Source organism: Dinoponera quadriceps, unplaced genomic scaffold, assembly GCF_001313825.1.
Source record: "Dinoponera quadriceps isolate SergipeBrazil2010 unplaced genomic scaffold, ASM131382v1 scaffold405, whole genome shotgun sequence".
NCBI lineage: Eukaryota > Metazoa > Arthropoda > Insecta > Hymenoptera > Formicidae > Dinoponera > Dinoponera quadriceps.
In genome coordinates this window covers 1,760,322-1,784,450 of record NW_014554754.1, presented here as the reverse complement: position 1 = coordinate 1,784,450, position 24,129 = coordinate 1,760,322, and the positions used below count along the sequence as shown (strand labels likewise).

Genomic DNA, 24,129 nt, shown 5'->3' with positions numbered 1-24,129 from the left:
GTTCTTATATTATTCCGTGTATAATTGACTATAGTTATTTACAATATTTGTATGTTATGAATATAATATCCTGCATTTTAGAATTAATCTTCATAACTTTAGTTATTTTAATCTTCGTCGTGTTAAATAATTTTTATACAAATATTATGCTATCAAATTAATATATTGTAAGCTACCTGAAAATTAACAATAACACATTGAAATATTATCTTCTTCTTAAAATAATCATTCATATTTAATGATTATATTGTAAATTGTATTCTGTAGTAGTATACTGTAGTCTCAAAATTAGTTTACTCTCATTTTAATTTATGAATTCGTTCTTCCTGTTGTACTGAAAATATTTTTCATTAATTTAAATTCTTTGGCACACAAATTATTCAACACTTTGCATGTGTGTTCATTAATTTTTAGGCAGCTATTTTTTACCTAAGTTTGAAAGCGTCATCACGTTTATTTAACTTAGTCTATATATTTTAAGCTACTATTTGTCTGGTGAGATTCTAATATAACTCGCTAATTCTTTTGCATATTACATTAAAAGATTCGTGGAAGTATGTGGAAAATGGTCTAATCTTAATGCGGCACAGTGTATTCTATTAATTAGCAATGGAATGTTTCGTTATAATCCTACAAAAATCCATTTATACATGCACATTTTCTTCTATAGATAAGATACGAGTAAAATGTAATTTTACGAAGGAAGAACATTTTTCGTTACTCGAGTTCTTTATACACACACACACATACATATATGTATATGTATGTTGTGTGTGTATATAAATTAATATGTATTAATTACACTGCGCACTTGAAATACCATTTACCTAAGAGCTGGCAATTACAACAGGCTCTTGTTGTAATATTCCTACTTTTTACATTGCAATATGATTTATCAAATGTATAAGATTTTATTTCGAGATCTAGTTTATATGAAAATAATGTTTAAACAGACAACATTATTATACACTGTATCATTGTTTAACAACTATAATATGATAACATTGGCTATGCATTACTGAGGTGAGTATTTTAGGCTTGAGAATTGGATTCCTGCAGCAGTTTGGACTTGGTGACGTGTTGTGGAAGTTATCGCGTCGAAGAAAGATAAAATATCAAAATAATTAAAATTTGAATTGTACCCCTCCCTTTACGCACAACTATGAGATGCTTTCATAGCATATATACGTTTAAAATAGTGTTAATGAAATCACACTCATGTTTCCTGCATTTCGATGTTCGCATCCATTGTTTTTCATCTGGACAAGGACGAACTAGCTTCTGATCTTCCGCTTATAGCAGACTGCAAGCTCATCATTGAACCCCTAAAGGAGAAAAAAATTAATAAAAATGTAGGCACAAAATTATACTATATGTAATTCTACAATAATATAATTACTAAAGGTAAGTTCTGCATGTGTATTGTGTAAGTACCTGTAATGCGCGGATGGCAATGTCTCATAAAAATACATAAGTTGAGCCTTATGAGAACTAATAGATGGAAGAAATTCAGTTTGGTCTTCTTGATTCTGCCATTGTAATACGTAAGTACCTGCATCTTGCATGATATGAGTTCCCTGTAATGTCGAAATGATAATTTCGTGAAAAGCGATATCCGACTGCTAAATACACACCTGAATACTCTCTCCGTCGTGACAAACCACACTGGGTTCGACTTTAATATAATTATCTTTTAGTTCCTTTACAACCACATCATGATCACCGCCTACTGCGAGCTCCGAGATTTCTGTCAAACAACCAATGTTTATCGGTGCGATGCGTGTGTTGTACAGACATTTAGAATTGTTATCTAAGTTTTCATTTCATTACAGAATTGTTTCTAGTGTCGAAAGTTACCCGCTGTTGCGCCATTTTCGCCACTTCTCGAATTGTGCAGCACCGTGAAGACAACGTTATGCCGCATCACATCAAAGTCCCATGTTAGTACCGCGCCTGGATCGTCAGATTCAATGAACACATGATGAGTTTGGCCACGGCTCAAGCTGATGGAGTGGTATAAACTGTGTTCGTGTTCACCAGTGGTGCCTTCCAAGTCCAATTTATATAAGTTCTTCGGCACCACTCCACCATCCATTATGTATGTCTGATGTTTATAATAAAAAAAAATAGACCAAAGTTTTGATTACATAAACGCACATTATACTCATTTAATATATAACTACTAAGGATTCAAACATTTTATGAAATAGCTAGTCAAATTTCAAATATCTGATATTTTTTTTATATTTTTCGTGAATCGTATAAATTTAACCATCGTCTCTGACGAAAAATGTTGACTTTTGTTAAGATATTCTGATTAGCCTGATTAAGATATTCTGTAATTCAACTAGCTTTAGCACGCAAAATTACCTAATTTCTCATGTGCACAATGTTACTGCGTATCTCTTATTTAGTGCTTGAATTTGCGTGCATATTACATGATTTACAACGGCTAGAATTCTGATTGGTTTAAAAACTGTGTCCAAATCCTTTGGTGGTCTGTCCTAACGGATTATTTTTCAAGATTTTGTGTTTATGTAAATATAAATGGAAGATTGTAATATCAGATGACTTGAATAACCTGGTTTTGCGTCGGACGTAACACGTGAATGACGTATGATAGAGATAAGGACATAACGACACGACACAGACATATCTACGTATCTATCAATTGCTGATATCATCACGTATACATGTATGAATGATAGAATTTTATGATCGATACTTCTCTGACATTTCAGACATGATAATGTAAAATGTGCATTTTGAATAAATACAAAAACGTCACATCGTCTGTGTTCACTAAAGCCAGATAGCTGCAGAAAGCAAGTTCTACAACATACTTAACACAAATCTTATATCGTTTTCTTACGCTGCTCACGGTTGCGTCGAAAATGTAAAACCTTCGAGGTACCATACTATAGACTTCGCATATATTCATTTCCTAGTATTTAACATGCGATATGTTATTCCAGCGTGTATATAAAGGTTAAAAATGGCATTATTGATTTTCTCAATATCAGAAATTTTTATAAAACGTTTTATACAATGCTTTTATACAAATTTTTATAAAAGTTTTATAAAACGCCAAATAAAAATATATCAATAAAATTTTTATGATTATTCCGGCATAAAAAAACATATATATATATTTTTTTTTTCCTTTTCTCTCTCTCTCTCATAATAAAGAGCGGTGAATAAATTAAAATATATATTATAATAGTATATGTATAAATATATATTTAGGGCCTGTTAAATGTTTGATGTAAAAATGTCTATATATAAATATATTTACACCAATCGTGTATATTAATGCTGTATTATGATTATAATTCCAGCGTTTATATATATATTAGTTATAGTTAATAAACGAATTTCGTTGTAGTCTCACCTCTGAGGAGCCACCGAGGAAATCGGGAATAAATTCTTGATTAATATATTCACCGAGACCTCCAGATCCCTGTTCTTGATAATCTGTACCACAATAAAAGATGAACTTTTTTCTGGTGTTTTCGTCTGCAATTACGGTATGTATGAAATATTAGTACGAAAATATTTAATGATTAATACAACTTAGTTAGATTGACAACTAAGATCCTTACTAATAAAAGTGCTGATGAGTGTCCACAAAATAGGGAAACACCTGGGCGCTCGTATAATCAAAACCCTTCCCATTGTTTCTGGATAATTCGCTTCAACTATTTCGATTATTCTCAATAACGCCTAGGAAAAATCAAATTTATGTTACGAAACTCAGCATTGCAATCATTTATGACACAGTCAATAGAAATTAATTGTAGATACGAGTAACTTGTTTCATTAAAACTTTCGTACTTTTATCCCAGGTCTCCATAAATGCCGCATGTTTAAACCTTCCAAGTCTATTAACAGAGTCCATTGCGAAACTGGATGCCCCCAAACAGTCGTAGCTTCCTCCATTAGATGCAGACCTTCTTCACAGATATGTAAAGCCTATAATAATAACGTTGTTAACTAATTTCAAATAGTGTTTCGGACTTTAAAACACTGATGTCCGATTTACCAATAATAACAATTCATCTTCCCCAATCGATTTAAGTAGACCTTTAACGTCCATTTGACCGAGCCTTAAGATATATAAGGGTCGTCCATCTACATCAAAGGTATATATAAATAGAAGGTACTGTACTATAAAATAAATTTTTTAATCTATCGACTTATAAATTTTTATAGCGTACAATCTTACATTTGACATTTTCAGAAAAGTTTTTCTTATCAAGTGATTACCTTTGTCAAAGTGATGCCAGCCACCGGGGAAATAGTCCTTAATTACTTGCGGCATTTCGTATTCATCAAGAAGCTTATCGATCTGATGCTTTTTCCTCCAATGTAAGGACTGCGTCAACATTTCTCTAGCCTTTTCGACTGAGAATTCTGCGGCTCGCAGGAATCGTAGAAGAGTTGCGTATCCCGGTACAGAACTTCCCCTTAATTCCTCTATGCTATGCCTGAGTTGAACTAATTTGCTTTCCTGCAGCATATCTAGTTTTCCTAGATATCTCTCTATGTAATCCGAGGACAGTTGCATCTCTAAAATTCAACAATAGGAAGATAAAGCACAGTTACTTATCATATACACAATCACTTGTGTACAGATTATATATATGTCAAAGATGCCATACCTCTGTTGCTAGGCAGTTTGCTGTCGGCATTACATAATTCTTTGTCATTATTTTCGTCCACATTTTTCCTATATAAAAAAAGTAACCATTGCAGACCGAAAATAATTGCTCAATATAATTTGTTAATATGAATTTAGGTGAAATGTGTTAAATTTTTACTGCTGGAAATTAAAATTATAAGATGTTACAATTTTGAAAGTTTTAAATATTATTTCACACAATAATCAAAGCACTCGTGCTCGTGATGTCTGAAGTGCTCGTCCATGATGATGTTCCCTTACAATTAATATCTCATGGAATTTATGCAATCAAGATGTGTAGACTCTAATATGTAATATTTAAGGACTTACTTTTCTTCTTCAGGTGATTTTTCTTGCGGATCTTTCCATGGAGAGACATAAGTAATACCTTCTTCCTTCAATTGATTTATGAAGAATTCGATAATTTCTTTACCCTTAAATTTAAAAAAATGACAAATTACATTCAATAAGAATGATTGATTTACTATTATTTCGTCGTAATCTTTCTTTCAGTGCGTGTGCGTGCAGTAGAGAATATTATTATATCTTACTTTAGCAATATTTTGAGCATACTGCTTCATTGCTAATTTTTCCATTGAGTTTTCAAAACCAAAGAAATTTCTGATGTCTAAACTTGCCGTTTGTTCAAAGCAAGTCCAGTCTGGATTTTCAGGATGAATCTAAGTATGAAATATATTAACCTCATTATTTCTCATGTAATTTAGAGAATACAAAGATCAATATAAAAATTATCTAACATAAAAGAACATAGATTGTATTGTAAAAGATCAATGAAACTGTGCATAATACTCACAAAATATCTACATTTTTCAATAACATTTACCCTAGAAGCAAAGCTTTCGTTGTATGCTTCTATTTCTAAAACATGATTACGTCTATCTAAAACGTTCTTCTGAATAAAGTATACAAAATCTACACCAATTATCTAAAAAAAAATAATATATTAGTAAGCATGAGGTACTTCAATAAAAATGATTCCAATCAGTTTGTGGATATATTTGGTCTCACATGATTGGGAAATATTTCCCAATATACAGATCTTATAGACAAACCTTCTTTAAGATATAAGGTGCTTCAACATTCAATTTACATCGTCTTTCCGTGGTTCTCATAGCACCATCCTTGCTCTCTTCATCCAGCATAACTTCGCATCCGACAAAAACTGGTATCTGCGGACAAGTAGGAAATCTACGCTCGTATGCCTGCAAAAAAAGATTTAACATAATTGCTTTATACACAGAACTACAATAGGTCTGTCATTTTTTACTAAGTCGTATTTCATGACAAAAAAGACAGATTACGAATAATTAAATGACATCATCGATAATTAAATGACTTGTATGTCACATGACTTGAAGGAAAAAAATGTGACATTTAAAAGAATGTCAGAAAGCTGTTCTTGTATATAGATTAGAATGAGTATTTATGCGAGGAATCGGTTATTGGATTAGCTGGGACATAACATGTGTATCGTGAAGGCTATAGGAGAGAACGGAATGTAATGAATATTTCATGACAGCTAAGTTCGAAGGCTGAATAATATAATAAACAGACCATCATGACAAGAGCAAAGGGGTGCTTATAAACCCGTACGGGCGATTGGTATTGCTGAACCATGGTCTGCCGATCCTTTCTTCACGATTTTATGTATTAAATACGCACTGATTACGCCTGCGGCCTACGGTAATTCGATCACGACGTATACACTACAGCCATTACACTAATCAATTGACAGACGGAACTCGCGACTACCCTCCAATTACGACATAGAAAGCACTGTCACTGCCCAGCGAAGACTAGATAGAGCAGGGGCTCGCGGGCTTAGTATACTTTTTTACAGCGCGTTCAGCGCCACCTCGTGGACGCGACGTCTCAACCGAGCTCACACGTCATAGAAGAGGTTTTTTTTTAGCTAAATCTTCTGTATTAATGCAATTAAGTGTACACTGGATTCCCTTCCCTGCGAAAACGACATGTCGACATGTTAATAAAAATACAAGTGTTATAATATTTTTAATGAGAAAACTAATATATAAATATATTTATATATATAAGGTAATATATGAAATATGCATCAAATATTTTTCAGTATAGTTTTACCATATTAAAGCATTGCACGGTCGATAAGCGCGTTGTTGAAAATGGTTACACATCGACCAATCGTTTACGTAATCAAATATTGTAAAACTACGTTAAATTTAAATTGACTATATTAAAAAATATTTCACCAGCGCATTCGGCATTTTGCTTTAGTTCTTGAAATATTGATCGTTAAAGTCGGATATATCGCGACTCGCTGGAAGGGTTTGAGTCTCAGATGTTGATAAATGTTGGTTGAAAAAGTTCGAATTCCGGGCTATTGGTATTAAGGTCGACTTTTAGTTCCTAAAGTTTCCGTTACGAGTGTCGAGGATTGAAAGTCATGATATGACTCACAATTAGTTCAGAAGACACAAATGATTCATGAAAACAATAGTTACACTACTGTTGAATTCGTCAAGATAATTGGTCTAAATTTAAGGATCTAATAGTAAAGACCAATAATCAATGACTTCTGTTCACTGATGTTTTTTGAACGTAGCCATTAGTAAAGGGTCTGTTTTCCGTTTCTGTTGCACTAATTTGTACTGGTCCTCTTTTCATCTCCTTGAGATTTAGTGGGAAAAAGAGAAGAAAAGAAGCAATGCAAGCTGGTATAGTAAGTGCAGCCGATGCAGGAATAGAAAACATGCTTGTAATATATCTAGACCGAGAGTTCGCTTTTATTTGAAAAATGGAGGTGGCGATGCACGTAAAAAAGGATGCGCTCTGTTTTGTGTCCTTGTGTTCTCTTTCGTTCGCGCATGCGTATAAAACGTATTCTTTCTAAGCGAAGGCAATTATTGGTATAAATATTTACAACGGTTCAGTTCGTCAGGAGAAAACGAGGGATGTGGAACGTAAAAGCCACACGTGTTGCATAGTTTTGCACCTGAATTGAAAATACCATCGATAGGTAGAACGCAACACGTAAGTATCGTATACTAAATGTGAGCAAAATTGTAATTTTGCGTAATTTATTCAACTTTATCATTTCGGACGTTAGATGCTTGCGCATTATTCAACTTTGATCAATCGATTAATTAAAAATTTGCCCTGTCGTGTTGCTGCAGGCCATCACCCGTATTCTGAACGTGCTTGTAACGATGTTAGTGCGCTACAAATCATTTTGTCAGTAGTGAACAAGAATTTTCCTATGAACACGCGTTTCTAGATGTTTCCTGATAGAGCACCGTTATCGGACCTCGACTGACCACGTCGCAATTAACCACCACCAACCACAATCGTGATTTAGTGACCTTCTAATGTCGTCCAATCGATGTAGCCTGTGGTTGATAGATATCAATCGGATCCCATTGTTACCGCTACATTTAGAACAAGCAATTCTGAAAATATTTATCATATTTCTCATATTTCTTGTCTTGTTAGCGTGCTAATATCATAATAGCGTTCAAAATATGGACCCATGTTTTAAATCATTTTATAGAAACGAGCATAAAGATTCAGTTTCACCGACGCGAATTAATCAAATCATACCCGTTTCCATCACGATTAAATCTGAATTAAAATCTAATCGACAATTAACAGATTGACCAATCACATTGGCCAATTAGCTGAATTGCTCAATGTGATTGGTTCCGTTGAGAACACGAAAGGTATGTTCTTATTTCACTGACAGTGCGACCATAATGATGTCCACGTATTTCGGAACAGTAGCATTGCAGTAGTGTGGTGAACTGTAAAGGTCTTTGCACAATGCCAGACAGCAGGAACAAAGAATAACACAGGCAATAGATTTCCAACCCATCGGAAACCGTGTATCAATTGCTGCATTTACACGATTCCGATAGATTGGAAATCTATTGCTTGTGTTATTCTTTGTTCCCGTTGCCTGGCATTGTGCAAGGACCTTAATAAACGCGAATAACTTCCTTCCACAGACGTTTTATGCGTGTATGCGCGAACACGAGAGGACGCAAGGACACAAAACAGAATGCATCCTTTTTTTCATACATCTCGATCCCTACTTTTTAACGCTCAGTCAAAATATTGTATATTATCCATTTACAGTCTTTATAGGTATTCATAGTTAGATCTTGTATTTGGGCAGTCTTAAATTCATCTTTAGATACTTCTTCGTAGCCAATGAAATGAGCCGTACGGCATCTGAAGATGAACTTAAGACGGTTTATATATAGGTCTGTTCGTTTTCGCTGCACCGCTGAACTAGTGTAATAAGTTGAAGTGAGAAAATATATACTTGTCTCGCTTCAACTTATTGCACTAGTTCAGCGGTGCAGCGAAAACGAATAGACCTTATGAGACCCGACTATAGAATGATTGGCCTATCGTTAGAGGGCTCTTTTATTTCTCAAGTAGTGCGCCATAAAGGCTAGTCAGGCGCACTTTTTCCTTATATATTGAACATGCATAGAATTCAACAGGCTGTAACTTCAACGAAAATAACGATAGCAAGATAATTCAGAAAATAATTCGAAACTTGGAGTTTCCACTTCTTAAGAATATTAAATTCATAACTTATCGCTGTTTATTGCCAAGAATGAATGAGTTGAGCGAAAAATGGCTACTGTTCAGTTCTCAATCTTATCCTTTAATTGAATGTCTACACTGGAGATTAATTTTCATGAAAAATGCAATAAGTGCATCTTAGAGGGAATTTTCAACCTTTTCTTCATTGTTTAGCGAATATCGTACACTGTTTCATTCGCTTACTGCGAGCAATTAAAGTGTTATTTTTACCTCAACGTTAAATAATTCAGCGAAAACAGTGGCACTGCAATCTGCGGGTATGTAAATTAAAGAGTAAAGTTCACATTATTGTAATATTGCTGTTCGCTTTAGATTCTGTGGTGTATTATTTGATATTTTCTTAAAAATTGGTGCCACATGCACTCTCGTCGTGCACTAAATCGGACTCACTGCAGCTTTCGATGTCGGAGTCGCGGATGGTCGCGGAAACATCAGAAACTGTGAGCCACGATGCACGAATATCTAGACACGATACGTTCGATCGGGAAATATTTCTATCGTGAAACATCTGGAACAGGAGGGCACTATTGACGCTTAGTGTAGCGTGATGATTTAGGAAAGCCTGTACCAATTGTTTCTCATAGATTTGACGTTAACCAGCTGTGTGGTGTGACGTAAAAACGAATACGAGTGGTGCGAGTGGAAATTCACGTATCCAGAAACTCTTTCATGTGATGAGCAACGCATGCGAGGATTCGGCGTGTCCTTGGACGAACTATTTGTCGGAGGCGATCAATAAATGCGTGCTCAGCCTGTGCTCGTTACTGTCGACGACTTTCGGGCTAACCTTTAATTCTAATGACGTTGTTACCTTTGATGACGAGATCTCGTTGAGACTTCGCGATCTGTTCCGTGAATTGGTAGCGTTGCTGTCGTTCGACGATTTTCAGCTTCAACTGCTCAAGGTCTTCCTGTTGACTTTCGTCAGTAGCGTCGCGTTGATCTTCGTTGCATGGCACATTTACGGCTCCAGAATTACGGAGCAGTTTATGAAAGCGGGTAAGACCGTGCGTGAGCAAAACACCTTTTCTCGCATCGTGTTGTTAAAGTGAACACAGTCAATATTCTCACCTCTATCTCATTATCGTCCCGACATGACATTGGAAGCTATATAGTTTGACAATCAAGGCAAAGCAAAATAATTTCAGTATGTTTTATATTACAGGTGCTTCCTCTGAAGATTGCAATCCCTCAACTGAGTAATATATTTCTGTCGGACAGCAGTAATATCTAGTAAATATGGCTGATAAGATAAAGTCATTTTTTCAACAGAAGAAGAAGGATGCTAAGTTTATGAATGCAGGAAAGGGATACAAGTAATTGCAATAACAATATATACTTTGATATATATGTACTATATGTGGAGATATTTAACCATCTAGTGGATTAATAACGTTTAACTGCATTGCTTAATTTGTACTTATGTATAGGTTGACGGAATCTACTAGTAGTAGATTAGCTCCACCAGTACCTGCAAGACCAGTGTTAAGAGCAGAACCTACAGAAGAAGCTAAAATAGCAGGCCAAGCTGCCTTAGCAAGATTAGAAGCGAAGAAAGTTGATAAGCCGAGATTCAATACGTATGTATTGTTAAGATAAACTTTTATATATTACATTTTATATATGTATTGTTGCATCTTGTCATGGTATCATGATCAAAGATGTGTCAGGCATGATAATTTATTATTGCTCAAATGTATCTTATATATATGTAATTGACATTAGTAGAAATTCCATTTTTTATGCTTGATTTGTTAAACATTATGGTTCTTTAAAGGTCATATGCCGCTATTCAAGCACGTGTTAAGCGTGAGATGGAATTGGAAAGAAAAGCACAGCAAAATTCACAACAGGCAGAAAGTACAGCACTGCAAGAAAAAAAGAATAGAATTGAAGATCCTTCCATGTATGCAGTAGTTGATGTATTTTTCCGTTGTCCATACATATCTGATGAAATATTGCCGCGAGATCAATGGAAGAAGAAAATAAGAGACTTTTTATATGACGAACGAGGGGGAGAGGAACCCGGATTAATAGCGAGCTTAATTATTCAAAATTGCAACAGCGGGAGGGAAAAGATTGAGAATTGTGTGGAGACGCTTGGAAAATACTTGGAGAATATTATTAAGAATCCCGACATGGAGAAATATTGGAAGATTAGAATGTCCAATAGAATATTCCAAGTATAATATTACTTTTTATTAGCCAATTTGAAATAATTTCAGCTAATTTAAGCTAATTTATTGTGACTTATGTATGATTTCGATATCCCTGCAGGACAAAGTTTTGCCCATTGAAGGAGCGTTGGATTTCTTGAAAGCAGCTAATTTTGATCAAAAGATGTTACTGAATAACGGGAACGAAGAAGATTTCCTAGTATGGGATCCCGACAATGGCGGTATCGAGGAGCTTACGGTTTTATATGACGCTCTGAAATCTGCCGAACAGATTCCTATTGAGTTAGATAGAAATCTACAAGTATTAATGCCTTGTCAAGCTAGAGTAAGGAATGAATTGCCACCTAGTTTTTTCACGATATCTTTAGAAGAGATAAAAAAGGAACAACAATTGCGGTGAGCTCACTATTTAGCAAAATGACATCTCCTCCCCCGTTTGTGAAGGAGTAATTAAACAAAAGCGTTAATTATTATCAGGACGGAAGCTGTAGAAAGGAACCAAATGCTGAGAACAAAGGCTATGAGGGAGAAAGATGAACAGCGTGCACTTAGGAGGTATAAATTCGCAGTGCTACGCATTAAATTTCCAGATGGGTTAATATTGCAAGGTACTTTTATGGTGCACGAGAAGTTCCAAAATGTACTTGAATTTGTAACTGAGAATCTAGCCTATTATAAAGTGCCCTTTTCATTGATGACACCGGACGGGATAAAGCTAATGGAGGAGTGTCTCGACAAAACGCTTTTAGAATTACGATTGATTCCCACAGCTATTTTGGAATTTTCCTGGAATACATCCAGTGGCAGTAGTTGCTCGGGCACGCCTACAGAATATTTGAAGGAAGAAATACTATCTTATATACAATCAATTTGAAAATAATTTTGCTCTGTCAACAGGCAATCATCAGGTGGAAATATTTACATACTTACAAATGCATTTTTACAGATTTTTTTAAATCATTTTTTGCGATCAATATTGAGAAATAGTCATGTTATTGTTTTACGACTATCTTAGGCTTCGATCGTGTCACTTTCTCACATATTTTTATATTAACCTTACTCGAAATTATTTCAAACACTGAAGCGAACTTTTCATTTATATAAATCAAGTATATTAACTCATCTAAAAGGATGTAACACTTGTATAAAACTATCTCTTTATTCTTTGCCGCATAATTTTCTTACGATACATATTCTGATAATATTATCATAATATATGTATAAAACTGAGCATAATAATATTTAGCCGAGCATACTTTGTGAAACTTATTTCTTTATTCAAAATAAACCTGTCACGTGTAAAAAAAATCGGGGATCAGCGAGAGGCGGGAATGAATACTTCGTTGATTCGCATGTCCGGAGCTAATGTAATTACATGCGTGGGTACGTCGGATTGTCTCGACGTCGAGAATTTGTACTCGTCACACTTCTTTCTCGCCGCGTCTCCGTCGCATCGACATTTTCGACGCGCCTGCGGATGCGCGCACCCGGAGTATCGCTCGAAGTACGAAGGGTTGCCCGCGCACAGGGAAACCGGTTATCCGCGCAGCCGTGCAGCTGCTGGACCGCAGACGGTTTTGTGTCTCCCGGCAATTACCCGGAAACCAGTTTCGGTATCACCTCTACCGCCCTCCGTAGTATTTATAGGCGTACGGAATGATAATTTCTCGTTTGTAACGGTACCGGTGACAACGTAGTATCGCGTACAAACGTAGTAGTATGCAAATGCGCGACGTCGAAACTACGATTCGGAGGAGAGGAGCTCCTCGCACGTGCCGTCGCCGACTTTACGCGGCTACGATAGAGAAAATACACAGCCGGGAGAGCGCGTGGCCCGACGATGAAACTCGGTTAACGCCGAGGAACGCACGGTGTTCGCACGCGTGTCCGTCGACCCCGTTGAACGACGCGATTTCACGAAGGTTCGCCCGTATGTCGCGTGCAATATCGGCCTCGGCACTCCCAAATGCGTGCCAGACCCGGCTGTCGCGCCGTTTTCTCGTATTGTTGCACGCTTTTTCAAGCGCATTGTCCGATTCATACCACTCTCGTTTCCTGTTGCGTGCCAGGATGGGGCTTAACACGCATTTAGGCGCGTGCGACTCGTCACGAGGAACTTTCATACGTGTACGATATAAAAGAGAGAGAGAGAGAGATCGGATTTCGCAATATTAAAGATACTTAATGTGCTCGCGTTGTATAACAAATACCAACAATTTCCCGTTGCAATATTGAAAAACGAAGGGAGGAGAAACTGACATTTCGAAATAAGTTGGCAAATCGGGCGCTGTTGTTGCAACTGATCCTAGTTATTTATTCTGTCCGTTCATCCTGCCAGGTCTGTCATTATCTTTTATTATATTTTATATTATTCCGCATTATATATACACTTAAGTTTTCTTATTAATTAGTTTATTTACTAGCTTATTTATAGTTTATTTACTAGGAGTAAAATGTTTTTTTTTGTATTTAAATAAACGTTTAATTCTATATAATAAACCTTATATTTCACAAATAAATTTTTAAGTCCTTTTCCTCAGTATATCATCGTACCTCTGCATCGCATTATAATTTTTCTTATACGTAATGGATTTCTGCAGCGGTATTCTGTACGTAACAATGGACTTCCTTGCCGGTACTCCGTATTGTTCTTCGATTTACCGCAGCCTCGTGGTCGGTTTCTCATCCCGATCGACACTGCGATTGAATATATCGATGGTCCTCTCTGAACCGCTTTCCTCATATTACAAAGGTGTGGATGACTGCCAATTCCTGCTTCGAGAATGACGGGGTGGACGCAACGTGTAAATTAAGCGAGAAGAAAGTACGCTCCGACTCTTACATTTCCTCCATTATTTTTCCTACATTTCTTTCATTTCCCGACGATAACTATCACGGAGTAGAGAACGCTCGGAAACCGAAGTGTTCCCCTTGGGACTGAGAAAAACAACTTGGAGTGTGTTTAGAAATCCTACTCGACGGGTAGAGTGGCGTTTTAAATCAAACGTAAGATAAAGAAATATTTGCTCTTTCTACTCGACCGGTCAATTAAATGTTACTCTACCTACCGAAATTATGGATGCACCCTTGAACGGACACATTGATCCACGGTTCAAATATTGATTCGAATTGGACGAGGCAGTATTCTGTCAGTGCAAATCGGTTTTTCTCACGTTCAATATGAACAATCTCACGTTTAACGAATAGGCTTTCAAAGGTATGAAGGTAGCGGCGTAATATCTCGGATACATCTATGTTCTTCAGCATCAGACGCAGGGATGCGGTGGCGTAACACATCTCCGCGCTGTCGAATGCGTGATTTTGATTACTTCATCGTGCAACTGTTCGCGGCAAATCACGGCTTAGCGCGGCTCATAATGACAGAATGCGATATATTTACGGTTCTCGACATCCGTTTGACCGTACATAATAGCCATGTATTAGAAGCGTGGTACATGGCCGCGGGATGCGTTCGCAAATGCTCGCGTGTGCACGGCCGCGCACGCTTGTTTGTAATCTCGCATACCGCGAATCGTCGCCCTTTTGCAATTCACTTAACGATCTCGGCACACCTGTTGCAGAAACAGGTGGTAATGATCGTGCCGAGCGAGCTTTTTCCGCGACGTAGGAGGACCGACATCGGGAGCGCGGAATTCCTCTCGGAAAAACGAGCGTGCCAGAGCTTCCGACAGAATTATCCGTTCTGTGCTTGTTGCAGACATTTTTGTTAGGACATCGTTAGATAAGTAGATAAATATCGTTAGATATGTAAACGTATTAGATATGTAAACCGCTCTGGTACGATAATTAGATACAAATTCTATCATTTGTTTACATATTTGAAACTTACCCAAATTTAATTAGAATCTATTTGTGTGTATGTGTGCGTGTGCGTGTATATAGTAATACAATTTTTATTGAAATAATATATATTTATTACTTCATATGTCAAGAAGGGGATTTGACTTACATCTTGAACTCATCACACTCATTTATTTATGCCTTATTTCTATGAATTTCAGTTTTATATATAATTATACTAATTACTTTAATCGCTTATACATGCTCTATTGTCTTTTTCTTATAACTATTTAAACCCATATATTTAACCAAATATAGAAATGATTACCGGTCTTTAGGAGTAATGGACGGATAATTTAACGCCATTAGTTGCATATTACATTGAAATCTATCCCAATTACAATTAAAAGGTAAATTTAATTAATTAGTCGATTAAACAATTTAATTAAGCGATTAAATCGATTCTACTTTAAGAACCGGTGCAAAATCGAAAAGGAAAGCTCGAGCATAACGCGACCAAAACATGTGTTAGAATTATAAGCAAGGTTGGCCAAGTGGGACACTTCGTGTTCCTAATTCCGGCGTTTACGCGATACGATGTCGAAATTACGAGGCCCAAGGGAGATGTCAATTAGTCCGGGTGCACGGATGACACTTCGGATATTCGGCGACTTTGCGTAAGGGTGGCTACGTCCGCGTAATTGCAATCGAATGACGAAGAGTGAAAAGAGATAGCCTGCGGATCGGCGAGCATCGGAAGCGAACGGCACCCGAGGCGATTGCGAGAGCGAGACGGACGCGAGCGACGGAATGAGTTTGAACGAACGCCCATCCCGCTTAGAATATAGCCTACCGGAAATTCGCAGTTACCTTGCATTCCTTGCAGGGTCGAACGCCCTGAGGACCGAACAGCGGGGTGGTTAATTGCTCGCGGCTGAAACGGGATTTCCAATCCGGCGCGGAGATGATTTTCATCCGCCTGGAAAGTAGATTCGGCGCCGGAGAACGGCGTCGCGTGTAATCGTTGACGAGGGCGCACGGGTTCATCTTCCTCGCGAAATTCGCGCTCTCCGGGCCGAGAGGTTGAGTAAATGGTAAGGAGGACGGTTTGCTCCTTTTAGTTAAACTAGCTGCACTAGTTCAAGAAATATACATACACTTTGAAGCGTGTATGAAAATACACACGAGATTCTCACGCTTTCAATGCGATGGGGAAAAAGTTAATCTTAAATCAATAATAAATATTCTCATACATATACGGAAAAAAGTCTAGTTGCATCAATTAGAGAGGGGACGGACGCGTTTTGATTGGAGGAAATGGAATTACTTATAACCAGAAATTCTGTCCCCTTCGATCAAAACATATCCGTGTTGTTCTCTTTCTGTTTAATGCGGCCAAACGTTTTTTCCCGTGTAAGCAAGAATATTATAGTTTACTTCGAAGATTCTTTTAGTCCCGATTCGATTGAATTCGTATCGGTGCAAGTATTACTTGCGCTCAAATCAAGACTAAAAATCGAAGAATATAATATTCTTCCTTGCATATGAGAATATCTATCATCGATTTACACAAGATTATTTCTTCCACGGTGCGTAAATTTCTCAAGCGAGATTCAGCTGAGAAAACAGACGAGAAATTGTTTCCCGCAGGCGTCGCATGGTGGCGTCCCTTCGCTCCCTACCTCCCCCGAACTTTCGAAATATTTGAATCGAGTTCGAAACTCAAAGAGTCGCGAACCATTCCAAATATTTCACGACTGGAAATCCAGGGAAATACGATTTGTGGCTCGACATCAATATATCGTTAGCAGTCGTCGGCAGTAGGTTTCGGGGAATCACTAAGGGTATTCTTTATCGCAGCGTTCGACAGCGGAGGCATGGGCGCGATAACACGCGCTTCGCTTACCTGACATGCGCGCTAGCCGGCGGCCATCTTGCGCGGCTTCGCTTTCGCGTCGGAGTCGCGTGGCTCTTCGCCGCCGCTTCGCCGTCAGTGTACGCCGACTGTCGAACCGCGGCTGGCTGCGTGTATCGTGCCTGGGGATCGACACCTTCCGTCGAGACACCGCGCGGCCTGTTTACGTTTCTCTCCGCGGCTGGAGGACAAGGGGAACGCGACAGACTCTCACCGGTCGTTCACGATACATCGACAACGCTCGTCGGACGCCGGAACGTTTGAACCTCGCGAAAAACGCGCGTCTATTTACTTCCGTTGGTGACCGGAGTGATGGCCGGGGGTTTCCCCGATGTACGTAATGCGCGAGATAAATCGCACTGCGAGAATCACACACCGCGCTCGTGAAAGAAGCCACAAGGCTCGTCGTACGCGAATCGGCCCGCGCGTTTCGTTGAAAAGGATGAGCCTCGCATCGGATTAACCGAACGGTACCGGCGATTGTGGTCCAGCCAGTTTGTCCACCGTTCGCGAGACGTCCGTCCGATCAATCAACAGCCTCGTCAACGGTGATCATCCATGCGACCTGAGCTACGCGACGAAAGCGGCTTCTCGAAATCCGGCCGGAGAACGTCCGAAAGTGCGGTGAGGGTAAGCGTAAAGTAGATCTTGTCTCTCTCAAATTGATCCACGTTGCACGCGGGATTGTCGATATTCAAGGATAATTCGAGAGTTCTGCGGTGACATCGTGTCGACAAGCCGTGCTCTTACTTTCGGATTTTGCTTACGTGCACTTTCAAGGCCTTCGCGCGTAAGAAGACATTTTTTGCCGTCGCCATAAATCCATAAGAAAATCGACCGATAATAATTGAATTATTCTTCTTACGATCGAAGGATGATCGACTGTGATTGGTGAATTTTTTTCTCACCGAATTACAGTCACAACTAAATGTATTACTTGCAAAGACTTTGACTGAAGCGTACGTAAGGAAAATCCGAAAGGTCTTTACGTGCAACTTGGTCATTTCCGAATGAAAAGTTCCGTTCGTCACACATCGATCGACGGGTATAATTGTTTGATCGGATTGTTTGTGCTGCGAGCATGCGATAAGTGAGTAAAAGAGACGAGGATTTCATTTGTCCTTATCAATTTAATAGTCATAGTTCTACAACGGAAAGAGGCACTTATGAAACAAGACGCGTTAATAAGGACGCGACCGCGTTAAGCAAGGACCACCTGCGCGCGTAAATGACGGGAATTTAAATCACGCGATCCCATCAAGATGATGAGCGACCTTGATTACGTAGTGCGACAATGACATCCTTGCAACGCAGAAAGCGTGTCGCGCAAACGGTGTATAATATAATATCGTCGCGTGTTCGGTGTGAGAGGTCGGTCCGACTTAACCTTGCACTTTCGCCAAGGTGTACCATTATCATCCGTTTTTGTTGCATACCTTCGAACGTTGCGCGTGATGCTTGGCGTTGTAACGACGCAAAGAAAGTCTGAGGGTAACAATTTACGCGAAGCTTCAAACGAGATTCGTGTTCGACGGAACCCGAGGACCGAGAAACTATCATCGTAAATTAATATAATTACGTACTATTGTTTCGGTATATTTTAATAGAAAGGCTCATTATTATTACCAATTGAGGAAAAAAGAGATAGAAAAGAAGAAATTAAAAGAAATAGGAGAGGAAGAGATATTTCCAGTGATTTGGGTACGTAACATAAATTTTTTATCCATCTCTTTCTCCTTCCTCGGTAATTCCAATCTAATAGAAAGTACAATTGTAGCTCGTCAATCAACCGCTTCGGGATTACAACTGTCGGATGATAATGCGATTATAATTGCCTTGTTACCGCGGAAAGAACTCCATTAGACCGCGGATCGCGCAACAATCGGTTATGTTAATTGATTCGACGGCCGATTACGCGCGCACCTGCGCGCTTATTGCACATTAAAAACGGAGTCGTTTCGTCTTTATAAATACACGAGCGTGAAAATTAGGAGACGAGCGAGTCTCGTCAGCAGCCGAGTCGGGATGCTGAGATCGCTTGACGTCCGAGAAGACGATTAAGGAGAAAGGAGACGCGTACGTCGAAACGGAAGCTTGCGGATTATTTTCCGAGACGTCAAGTGACCCCGAAATCGCGTCCTGAGAGCGCGATGCAAGGTTACCCCGTGCTAACGCGATCTCAGCCTGATTTTACGCCCGTCTTACGCGCGAGATATCGTCCGCGTCTCGGAGAGGCGAGCGAAATTAAACACGCGCGCGAAACGAAAAACTCATTCTGCAAACCAGCGGCGAAGGTAACGAAGCTATAAATATCGCACCGCCGGTATCTTCCAGTCACGATGTCGCATTCACGCGAGACATATATACGATACGCTTACGTATTGCGAGACGATTTTTCGCGACTTCTTTTCAGCTTATTGAGCCATTGTCGGGCAGAAAATTTCGCCCAGTGCTTTGCCCACACGTCATTGTCTCCTCTCGGGAACAATGAGCCGTTCGGCGTGTCCCGTCTCGTGTAGACTTCTTATTCGTCGCGTACGCGAACGAAAGCGAACCGGAGCTCACTTTGCGTAGACACGACGACGGTTCATCGAGTCTCATGCTAATCGCGCTCTTTGTCCGATTACACGGCGGGATTCATTTTCGTTTCATTGTTACACATTTCAGACGTGTCGAGATACGCGCGCGCGTCTTACTTCATCGAAGCTTCTGTCGCTGCGATCATTGCGAAAATATCAACTGATTTCCGTCTCTCTCTCTCTGTCTCTCTCACCCACTTTTTTTCTCCCTCCTTCTCTCTCACAGCCGTAGTTTCTTTTATTCACGATCTAAATAACTTGGAAGCGAGACGGCGCTCTTCAGAAGGCGCGTCGACTGGCTTTACGTCTGTCGTTTGCGTCGAATTTTACGTGCACCGCGATCTTTCGTTGTATCGACGGGAAAATTACGGCTGTTTTATGTCGCTCACCGCGTCGCGTACCGGTGATATGAAAAAAGGCGAGCCTTACATTCGCCTGGAGATGAATGTTTATCGCTCGGTGCGCGGTTATATGATTTTAATGCGATTGCCGCTACCTACCGTTCTCCGTTTTCCCGCTCTCGCCGTCTCCTTCGCGTCGCGCTCCCGTGTATTATATACCGTATCGAGCAGATATTTTACGAGGTCGTCATAACACCGGAGCGTCTCCCAGCGGGGAACAAACGTCTCGTCTCGACGATGTCGCGTGATGTCAGCTCTATCGTCTTCATTAAAATCTAATTAAATCAAACGAGCGTGTGTGGCTGTCTTTATCGCTCTTATCACGCTTCATTGTTTACCGTTAGTCACTGATAAGCTCGGTAGTGCCTTAAATTAATCTATGCTGAGCACATAATACGAGAGAGAGAGAGAAAAAGAGAGAGAGAGAGAGAGAGAGGGGCGGGGGAGGGAGGAGACAGAAAGCAGAAATATTCAGTTATTAATAATCATTCGAAGGCTTAGAAATATTAAATAAAAGCGATTAAATAAAAACGACATTATTAATATTAAAATATGGGAACATTCTTTCTTGATGTTTTCCAAATGAGACGGAAAATTCATCGGGTGACTAATAGACAATTAATTCCGTTTTCGAGCGAGCAGGCGTTTTTCCAAAAATGACAATTGCCGTATAATGACCGGGGACGAAATTTCGAATCATGTTCGCGGAACAATAGCGAGGCGCGTATAAATAGCCGCGTATGTCGAAACACTCGCGGCAGTATCCTTTTCCGTTCTCCACCGTGTAACGTCTGACTCACGCCGAACATTTTTTCAAAGCGAAGAATTTGTACAGGGCGCTCCGTTCTGCGCCCACCCCGGGTTTGCGGAGACGCTGATGCTCCTCGGGTCCTGTTGGCTCATCGCGAGACGCCCACCCACGCATCGCCTCGGGCTGTAGGTATATACGGGGTGTCATGAAAGTGCATTGATCGCGGAGGATGGCTCTTAGACGAGGGTGACGGCTGGGAAGCGTTGTCGGGCTTTACGAGAGAGATCTGAAAAATTTATGTCCTCGTTAAGGCGTCGATTTTTCGCGCGATCCCGCGAAAAGCGGCGTTGCTCGCACAGGACAAGGCATGAGCGAAATTATTTGCGAAAGTATACGCGCGAAGAATGGAGTCTCCTTCTGCGGTCTCATCGTGCGCGTTTCCTCCTCTCAAAGCGCTATTCTCGCCGCCCAGAATTGTTGACATTGTGAGATTTCTTTCCTCACGGGTTCCACTTTATTTCATTACGTTCGGATAGCGGCGTGGTTAGAAAAGTTTCTAAAGTCAGGGTCTTCCTCCTTGACAATGCTCCAGTTCCATTCGGCGCGTTACGTCGAGATTCCCTTTGCGTTCCAGCACAGAGACGGAGACACACATCAACTTCTTAATCGTTTTCGCGACTGGAGGATCCATTCATTTCTTTATGCGTTCTGTTCCCACCGTGCATTTAACGCAAGGCAGGTACGCCGCGATTTAATTCAGTGACTCACAAATGGCGGAGATTTTTAACTCGAGCGGAATTAAATAATCTCATCTTATCTTATTTGATCTTCTTCAATTGTCTGTATAGAAACGATATAAATATCGAAGATATTATGATAAGGAAGGAGAACGTACACTGAAAAGTGAGTTTGATTGAATTTATCTAACAATGCACAACTAAGCGCATTTTGGTCGAAGGAAATAGAATTTCCGGTTGTAAGAAATTCGGTTCGTAAGGACTAAAAATTTGGTCTCCTTCAACCGAAACGCGGTTTGGTTGTCGATTGTCGTGTAGATTAAAGCTCAGTTTTCAGTGTATTGTTACAGAATATAAAACGAGAGGCACGAATTTTTTCGGCGAATTTCATTGAGCAAAACAGGATGAAATAACGTTTTACGATTCGCATGTGCGCGCGGACGAATAAGTGTTGGGTGCAAAGCTCATATTTTATACGGCACTCAATCGCGCTCTGACCTTTATCGTCGCGCCGTAAAATCGCGCGAGGGAGTTGGAGGGGAAAAAAAAAAATGATTTCGCCCGAAGGCATCAACTTTTTAATCGTTCGCGCGACGTGATCGGCATGCGAAATGTCAACGGCGAAAATCGATATATCGGGCGGGGGATTCGTAAATAATTTATCCGCGCGATTGCTCGATCGACGTCGCTTGATGACACAAAGCCGCACGATGTACGAGGAATACAATTATGAATGCGGCGAACTCCGTGCGCGCGTATATAACAAAATTGACAGCAGGGCAAAACAGGGTCAACCGGTCTTGCATGCCGGCGGTCTTGTATTCCGAGCCACGTTTTGACGATCTGAATAATTCAATTGTTCGATACTGGGACGCGGTCGTTCCCGATTCATTTCTTATTTTTAGTAATTTCTTAGCGGCGGAAATGTCGTAAATATCAGAAATTCGACTCTGTCCTTGCTTTCACGTGAAATCACTGCGATTCATATTGCTCTCGTCGTTTTCTTCATACACTGAAAGAAGGATTTGATAACATACACACTCCCTCACGCCATCTAACCGAGTCTTAAGGATCTGATAATAGACTTAACTAGATTGTTTGGTTACTGCAAATTATTTAGTATTTGGTATATACTGTACCGTAGTACCATATACTGTATACAGTAATCAGTACATAGTATATAATATTGTATACAATATATAGTACATAATGATTTAGTCGCAGTATCAAACAATTTAGTTGAGATTATTCTACAAAATCTTGGTGATCAAATCTTTTTCCCGTTGTGTACGTGTTATGAGATTGGGGGAAAGAGAGAGCGAGAGAAACCAAGTCCACAGTTTTAAAAAGGCGTCTCGAGAAACTTTGTGTAAAATACTGATCATGTCTGCGGGTGCGCGTAAGCACCGAGAGAAGCAATATGTCGAAGGAGAGCGTAACTTCGGGCGGTATCTCCCGGCTATGATTTCATTAAAACTTCGTGCGTCTTTACCCAACAGAGATGGGAACCCGTAGCGATTACCAAACTTGGCGCGGACGTTGGCCATAAAGATTCCGATAAACGATAACGCGTAATCCTTCCTTTATACCCGCGTGTACGAATATTGCTTAAAAATCACTCGGGATTTTACATTCCTCGCTTCCCAATATATTTTATTATACCTTTTTCTTCTTTATCATCTGGCGATTCGAGCGATCGCGTGTCTACTGTAGTTCCGTTTATAGACCGCGGCCAACCTTGTTGCAAAAGTGGGTTTTTGCGCGCAAAGTCGACTCGTGTTAATTATTTTTAGCAGGAGCCACCGGATCTTCTTCTTAGAATACCTGCTAGCCTGTTATCGTACAGATCGTGACGGAAGTTATGCTCAAGGTTCGTGGCGTATTTCCAAACTCATTATCCGGGACCGGCTGCAACCGCCAGTAATTCCTCGGAACCTCCTTTCAGGCACCCGCACTTGATAAAACATTTCCCCGCGACGCAAGCGCCGACCAGATCGGTGTTTGGCTTAGTCAGCGTGAAAATAAAGGTCGCGTTGATTTATGCGGAGGATAGTGTTTCATAAATTGCGCACGACATGTTTAGTGCTGCATCGCGGCACTACCAGCTTCCCTTTATTTCACAGCTATCTTGATTTTTTCTATTGCAGCTTCTGCAAAAAAAAAACATCTTAGGGAGCCACGTACACCTGAGTGGCTCGATAACGCCCGATGTTTGAATCTCTCCGCTGGCCACATTATTGACTTTATGCAAATGTCCTTTTGAGAGATGATTTTTCATACTTTTATTTACGTATTACACGAAGCCTATTATAGAAAGTCGATATACAATGCTGTTGTTACTGCCTGCTACTATTACTGCTCGTCATCGTTAATCGGCATTTTCGGCACCCAAAAAATCTCCGACACCAACATTTATCTAAAACAAATCAGCTTAAATCTATCCAAGTAGATAAACAAAACTTTTTATCGTAGCCGA

The 24,129-nt window shown here is 39.7% G+C and overlaps 3 protein-coding genes and 1 long non-coding RNA gene across 5 annotated transcripts in view; 3 read left to right on the top strand and 1 right to left on the bottom strand.

Annotated features, from left to right (window-relative positions):
* Window positions 1-6: 6 nt before the first annotated feature.
* On the bottom strand, window positions 7-6,507 carry LOC106741527 (protein real-time). Its single transcript, XM_014613651.1, has 15 exons — window positions 6,257-6,507; window positions 5,755-5,904; window positions 5,496-5,627; window positions 5,233-5,361; window positions 5,012-5,115; window positions 4,662-4,729; window positions 4,267-4,569; window positions 4,043-4,131; window positions 3,835-3,972; window positions 3,603-3,723; window positions 3,392-3,516; window positions 1,858-2,104; window positions 1,635-1,747; window positions 1,435-1,577; window positions 7-1,325 (listed from the first exon to the last, which is right to left on the bottom strand). Exons 1-15 carry the CDS (start codon window positions 6,317-6,319, stop codon window positions 1,256-1,258), a joined length of 1,995 nt encoding a protein of 664 aa, XP_014469137.1. The 5' UTR covers window positions 6,320-6,507; the 3' UTR covers window positions 7-1,255.
* Window positions 2,377-3,934, top strand: LOC106741528. Its single transcript, XR_001374191.1, has 3 exons — window positions 2,377-2,910; window positions 3,386-3,527; window positions 3,846-3,934. It is a non-coding gene; the product is annotated as an uncharacterized LOC106741528 (long non-coding RNA).
* Window positions 6,508-7,589: 1,082 nt separating the features above from the next.
* LOC106741516 (UBX domain-containing protein 6-like) lies at window positions 7,590-13,062 on the top strand. Of its 2 annotated transcripts, none has more exons than XM_014613632.1 (6): window positions 7,590-7,711; window positions 10,458-10,608; window positions 10,723-10,872; window positions 11,070-11,475; window positions 11,570-11,865; window positions 11,947-13,062. In XM_014613632.1, the coding sequence occupies exons 2-6, from the start codon at window positions 10,532-10,534 to the stop codon at window positions 12,341-12,343; spliced, it is 1,326 nt and encodes a 441-aa protein (XP_014469118.1). In that variant the 5' UTR covers window positions 7,590-7,711; window positions 10,458-10,531; the 3' UTR covers window positions 12,344-13,062. The 2 variants fall into 2 exon arrangements, with proteins under 2 accessions (XP_014469118.1, XP_014469117.1); XM_014613631.1 differs by lacking the exon at window positions 7,590-7,711 and adding an exon at window positions 10,200-10,291.
* A 4,251-nt stretch (window positions 13,063-17,313) lies between these two features.
* LOC106741489 (protein split ends) overlaps window positions 17,314-24,129 on the top strand; it is a 78,422-nt gene continuing 71,606 nt past the window's right edge. Inside the window, exon 1 of the mRNA XM_014613588.1 lies at window positions 17,314-17,815. The gene's annotated coding sequence lies outside the window, so the exon portion shown is untranslated. The remainder of the gene's footprint in view (window positions 17,816-24,129) is intronic.